The sequence below is a fragment of the Peromyscus eremicus genome, chromosome 1 (assembly GCF_949786415.1).
Source record: "Peromyscus eremicus chromosome 1, PerEre_H2_v1, whole genome shotgun sequence".
Classification (NCBI taxonomy): Eukaryota; Metazoa; Chordata; class Mammalia; order Rodentia; family Cricetidae; genus Peromyscus; species Peromyscus eremicus.
This window is the reverse complement of record NC_081416.1, coordinates 177233423-177240187: the sequence shown is the minus strand read 5'-3', so window position 1 is coordinate 177240187 and position 6765 is coordinate 177233423. Positions and strand designations below refer to the sequence as shown.

The following is a 6765-nucleotide window of genomic DNA, read 5'->3' as shown; positions in this document are numbered from 1 at the left end:
ATCTCTTCCTCCACTCAATGCAAGCAATGTTTGTGTCTGAGGGAACCTCTCCTGGTCCTATTGATACTCTTGGTCCAAAGGGAGCTTTTCTTTTTTATTTCTTTAACATTTTTTCATTTTTTTATTATTAAGAAATCTTTATTCATTTTATATACCAACCACAGATCCCCCCTCATCCAACTTCCTGCCTCCCACTCTTCCTCCCAACCCACCCTAATTTCCTCTTCCTCTAAGTCAAGGTCTCCCATGGGGAGTCAGAAGAGCATGGTACATTCAGTTGAGGCAAGTCCAAGCCCCTCCCCCTACATCAAGACTTTGCAAAGTGTCAAACCTTAGGCTTTGGGCTTCAAAAAGCCTGTTCATGCATCAGGAATGGATCCTGATATTCCTGTCCATGGGGCCCCAGAATAGTTCAAGCTAAACAACTGTCTTGTGTATCCAAAGGGCCTTGTCCAGTTCCATGGGGGCTCCACAGCTATTCGACAACAGTTCATGAGTTTCCACTAGAGCTCTTGGTCCAATCAGTACTGATGGACTCTATGACTCAAGCAAACACTCTTAGTTTAAATGGCACTGGTATGACTGTCTCAGGGAGCAGCTGCAGTCTCAGAGGGTGGGTAGGTTTGGGAGGGGTGAGGCTTGTGGGTTACAGGGTCTGGTGTGGGGTGGTAGTAGTCTGACGTGTCTGCAAAAGACCTGCCTGCTGGCCTGAAACTGGGACGGCAATGGGTGGTGGTGTGTGGGGCACAGGGTTGTGCCCCTGGGCCCAAAGCCTAGAGGCTGGGGTATTTGACTATGAGTACAAAGACTCACCTCTTAGGGTGGACTCTGTCCCAGGGAGCAGTTGCAGTCTCTAAAGAAGAATGCATTGCAAGTAGTAATTTATTCTGTCATTAACATTGAGAAAGTCTTGTTATATAGTCTAGTCTGAGATGGTAGTTCTTAGATGTAAGGAAATTTATGATTATATCTTCTCTGTAGGCTGTTTGAATTACTAATACATTTCATTCATTTGGCCAGAGAAAAGGCTTTGGCCATTATCTAGAGAAAATCATTCCCAATAACAGAATGGAATTCTGGAATCTGGCTATCAGAATAATTTTTTTGTCACAGACTACAACTGGAATTCTCGGAAATTTCTCTGTACTTTACTCCTATTTTGTCCAGTATGGAGAAAGCAAATTAAAGCCCACAGATTTGATTCTTAAGCACCTAATGACAGCCAACATCATGATCATTCTCTCTACAGGTGTAGCACACATAATGGCAACTTTTGCATTGAAGCAATTTTTAAATGACTTTGGATGCAGATTGATTTTGTACGTTCAAAGAATTGGACGGAGTGTGTCAATTGGCACCACCTGCCTCCTGAGTGTCTTCCAAGCCATCAACATCAGTAACAAGAAATCCTGCTGTAAAGATCAAAAAGTCAACACTTCAAAGTACATTGGCTGCTCCATTGCAATCCTCTGGGTCTTGTATACATTGATAAATACCATTTTCTTTGTGTATCCAATTATCAAAGGTAATACTAAAAATGTGACAAGAAAACGAGACTTTGGATACTGTTCAACTGATGAACAGGACGAAATCAAGGACTCAATCTATGTAGCATTAGTGGTGTGCCCTGAAGTCTTTTTTTCTGTTCTTATGGCCTATTCCAGTGGCTTCATGATTGTCATTCTGTACAAACACAAGCAGAAGGTTCAATACATCCGTAGCACTCATGATTCCAATAGAAACTCTCCTGAGTCAAGAGCTACAAAGAAGATCTTGATCCTGATATCTACATTTTTGGCTTTTTATATGCTCTCCTCAATCTTACAAGGCTGCATTGCTCTTTTGCACGATCACAATTGGTGGCTTGTGAACATCACTTGCCTAACTTCTTTGTGTTTTCCTTGCTTTGGACCCTTTCTTCTTATAAATCACCACTGCATGGTACCTAGACTCAGTTGGATCTGGAGAAGGAATAAAAATCAATAATTCTTATTTTAAATATGTAAATGATATGTTTTGTGTGGTATCTGGCTGTTTACTCACCCATCACCCTCACAAAGTCAATACAGAAAGTTAAGAATCTTGTCTTTTAACTATTAATCAAAATGATGTGTCTGGAAGTTTTGTCAGATGGTTTAATTAGCAGCTTGCATGAGCTCATCCCATTGCATGAGGACCATCTCACTCTTTATCTTACACCTTCTTGGCTTCCCTTTTTCCGGCTGATGTACAAAGGAACTTGCAAAAAAATCTCTCATAAAAGCTGCACTGCTTCTGGCTTTCATTCTGTCAGGGCATCTTGAGTGCTTGGATATTTGGCAGACAGCTTGCCATCCCACAGTCTAACTGCCTAGGAAACTGAACTCATGGCTACCCATGAAGTTTTGCTTCAGGAGGCCCTGGTTCATTCACAACTGTTCTAGTCTCCATTAGTACAGGAAACTTCTTCAGCCATAACATCCCATATACCATACTTACAGCTCCATTAGAAACAATCAGTTTGCTTTGCTCTGAAGCTTATCGAAATAGTCCTCAACACTGTCTCAGATAAGAGTATCTTTCCTTGCCACTTAGGGAAAAATATGACCAATATTTTTTCCTTCATATAGAAATTGATGGGAATGAATGATGGTTTCAATAATATCTTGAATTTTTTGCCAATATTTTTTGAGAAATTTTGCATCAAATTTCATTAGGCAGACTAGTCTGTAAATTTCTTTTGTTGTGGTGTTGTTATCTAGTTTGTCATGGGTGAAAGGCTGGCTTCATCACAAGAGTTTTGAAGCCAATTAATATAGTCCTTATGGAAATCAGTTTGGAGGTTCCTTAAAAATCTAAAAATAAAACAACTACTATATGACCAAGCTATTCCACTCCTGGGCAGATACCCAGAGAACTCCATATCCTTCCACAGAAATGTATGTACATCCATGTTTATTGTTGCTTTGTTTACTATAGCATAGAAATTGAGCCCTACTCTGCTGCAGGCCATTAAAGAATATACAGCAGATGACAACCAGCATTTTATCGATTGACCTACCAAATAAATATCTCTGTGTTTGGGAGCCCCACTAGGCAAAGTCCATGGAGGAGTCCCATTAAACATAATCCATGGGGTGGCTTCACTGGGCACAGTCTATGGGGAAGTCCCTGGGGTAGGCCCATGAGGCAAAGTCTGTGAGGTGACTGGCTGTGGATACTAATTTGTAGCTAGAGTTTTCCAGTCCTGCCTGGACCACAGTCAGGACAAATCTCTCTCACCCACCAGTCCCACAGGTGCTCAGACCCAACCGAGTAAACACACAGAGACTTTTATATTGCTTATAAACTGTATGGCCACAGCTGGCTTCTTGTTATCTAGTTCTTATATCTTAAATTAACCCATTTCTATTAATCTATAAGTTGCCACATGGCTTGTGGCTTACCAGTATCTTTCACATGTTGCTTGTCATGGCATCGGTTGGCAGCATCTCTCTGCCTCAGCCTTCCACTTACCAGAGTTCTCCTTTCTGCTTGTCCCGTCTATACTTCCTGCCTGGCTACTGGCCAATCAGTGTTTTATTTATTAACCAATCAGAGCAACACATTTAACAAATAGAACATCCCACATCACTAATTGTTTTTCGTCTGGAGCTTTCTCATGTGATACCACATTACCTCCCTAAAAAGAGAAGCTTTGATGTTCTTTCCATGGCATTTTGGCCATGTGTTTTACACTTTTGGGGCACAATTGTCAGTAATTGGTCAGAAAGATGACTTTTTCTTATTCTATACAATTTTGATGAATAAAATATACTTCCACAACCAGGCCTTCAGCTAAAGACCTTAGCAAATTCAAAATAAGACTTGTTGCCATGGAGATAAAGTGCTTAAAGACAAGTTCCCAGGGCTTTAAAAAGGTCAGGCATGAAACAACTTTAGTTACAGTTCTTTTGCTTAAACAGAAAGCCTAATTGATAACAATTAAAGACATAACTCACACTCTCAGTGATGGACTTTCCACACATATTCCTAACCTCATTTTTATGTAACAAAATTCAAAGTCCGGCTAACTGTTTATGCAGGGTGGTAAGGTGGTGGCACCTGAGAAAGTTACAAACTTCTTACCTTTTCTCCCATGGTGTTGTATGAGCTCTGAAGAGATGGATATGAGGAAACATCCAATTTGTCAGCCCTAATGTCAGAAATACTTTGAACAAAATCCAGCATTACTTCATCATAAATACCATGGAGTGTCAAGAGATATTATGTATCACCATAATAAAGGCTACATCCTCCAAACCTACAACCATGGGTTAGGACCCAGGAATATGAAACACAAGAGTCATATACATACTGACTACTTACTTATGTTTAACTTTCAAAAATATCCACAATTTTTCTAAATAATATCATAGTTGGAGTATATTCTGCAAAACCCAAGTCCTTGGAGAGCATTTTCTAATTGAGCCATATCAATAAAGGAATAGATTGCGAGAAGGATAAAGACATGATAATGGATGAAGGAGTACAAAAACCTGAAGGGATCTAGGGATGAGAGAACAACTGTGAATATGAGTTGGATAAAAATGCTCCCAAAAGACAAAGACTCTATGTGTCAGGAGTATGTATTAGTGTCATAGAGGAGTGGAAAATGCCTAAAATTTGAGAGGCAGAGCATTTAGAGTCAAATACAGAGGACATACGGTTTAGTCTAAGGTATTTCAATTGGGAAGAAGAATAAAACAAGTGGATAGAAGATACAGATGCTTGACAAGGGACTGAAGTCCTAGGAAGGTCACTGCTAAGAATCCTAAACTAACAAAACTCAGTTTTTAGGGTGGAAAAAGGAAGCAATAGAGACTACTGAGGTATGATGAGGTATACTGGATTTCTGAAAGTCACAGTTGTAGGAAGTTGGTAGATTTGGACAATGCTTTTAAAATGACCCTGTGAAACCTCTGAACTTCTTTTCTGATCCTAGATATTGTTCTATAGTAAAAAGCACTCACTATGCCTCAGAGAGCACATGGCACTAACAACATTTACTCTGAATCAAGGTTCCACTCATGCCCAGGTTTAGACACAGTAACACCTGTCAACATGCTTAGATATATTCCAGATGTTGGATTTAGAACTTTGCTTTGTAATGTCTGAGTTGGCCATGGATATTATCATACAGGTTGAAACTCATTATTTTATGTAATTAATATTCTATAAGAAATAAAATCTACCAGCATGGGGTGCCATGCTTTGCTCAGTTCTCTCCTTCTGGGAATAAAGGGTGACTTCTTCCTTGTACCCCCAGCTGTCTTTCAAATTTCACAGTCTTTTTCGCTTTAGTTACATATATAATTAAGCATATATTATGATATTTAATTACATAATATACATATAGAAAACATACATTAAATATGATTGTTTTGTAATAATTACCATTACAGTCATATTTGAAATCTGCTAAATTCATTTAGTGTTGATCATTTGTATATATTTTTAGCCTGACTATATTGCATTGGATAACCAATCCCTAGGGAAGACTGATTCTCCTTTTATTTACTGCACAAATTAATTATCTGTAGCTTTCCATGTAGAAGTGGAGCCTTGTTCAGATTTTCTGTCCATATTGGCATGCAAAATGGTTCTGCCACTGTTCAGGTCTTGTTTAGGAAACTATATTTCTGAAATTTCATGAATAATCTTAAGGCTGGTTCAAGAGCAGAGATCCCATGGCCAGTATTGTAAACTTGGCTTACTAGTTTCATGGCTGATGAGGTCATTATGCTATACATGAACTTACTATTTCCATCTTCCTAAGCCAATATCATTTAAAATTGCATTGTATGTAAATATTCGGAGACCCATAGGCAAGAGTGGTTCTAAGCCCTCATCAGAAAAGAAACTTATATTTGTAGCAGATAGAGATTATCACAGTAGTCTGCAACTGGTAAAAATGCAGAAAACAGCTGATTCTAGTGTGGCCAGCCCTGATTTAATACACCTCCAACAATTCCCTACAACCAAGACTCAGAAAACAACATGGAAGAGTGGAAATGTAAAATTCAGAGGACTATGACATATGCTGAGAGATAAGATCCTCTCTACAGAACAAGGAAGCAGTACACATAGGCTCTTTCTACCTACCTGCACATTTCCTTTATTTACTCCTATATTTATATCCATATATCAGTCACCATCCAGGATGTACATATGAGAGAAAGCATATGCTATTTTTAACTAGCAAATCCATTTTTCTGAAATTGTATTTTATTTTTCTACAAAACTGAGTAATTCACAAACACCCCACCCAAATACACACAATGTATCAATGATTAAGATGCACTCACTTCTAAGGACTTAATTTCTATGATACATACCGCCCCAGTGTTGACATTTCTCTATTCTTTTTTTTTTTTTAATTTTTATTTTGCAATATAATTCAGTTCTACATATCAGCCACAGATTCCCTTGTTCTCCCCCCTCCCGCCCCCCCTCACCTTCCCCCCAGCCCGCCCCCCATTCCAATCTCCTCCAGGGCAAAGCCTTCCCCACAGACTGAGATCAACCTGGTGGACTCAGTCCAGGTAGTTCCAGTCCCCTCCTCCCATGCCGAGCCAAGGGACCCTGCATAGGCCCCAGGTTTCAAACAGCCAACTCATGCAATGAGCACAGGACCCGGTCCCACTGCCTGGATGCCTCCCAAACAGATCAGGCCAATCAACTGTCTCACCCACTCAGAGGGCCTGATCCAGTTGGTGACCCCTCAGCCATTGGTTCAGATTTCAT

The 6765-nt window shown here is 39.7% G+C and overlaps 1 protein-coding gene across 1 annotated transcript; it reads left to right on the top strand.

The window, feature by feature from the left end:
• The first annotated feature begins 1059 nt into the window (after window positions 1–1059).
• Window positions 1060–1986, top strand: LOC131901938 (vomeronasal type-1 receptor 4-like). The gene has a single exon (XM_059253005.1). It carries the CDS (start codon window positions 1069–1071, stop codon window positions 1984–1986), a length of 918 nt encoding a protein of 305 aa, XP_059108988.1. The 5' UTR covers window positions 1060–1068.
• Window positions 1987–6765: the final 4779 nt, after the last annotated feature.

Bases quoted from the DNA above. Each gene is read 5' to 3' on its own strand.
- LOC131901938 (XM_059253005.1), top strand. From the start codon at position 1,069: ATGGAATTCTGGAATCTGGCTATCAGAATAATTTTTTTGTCACAGACT.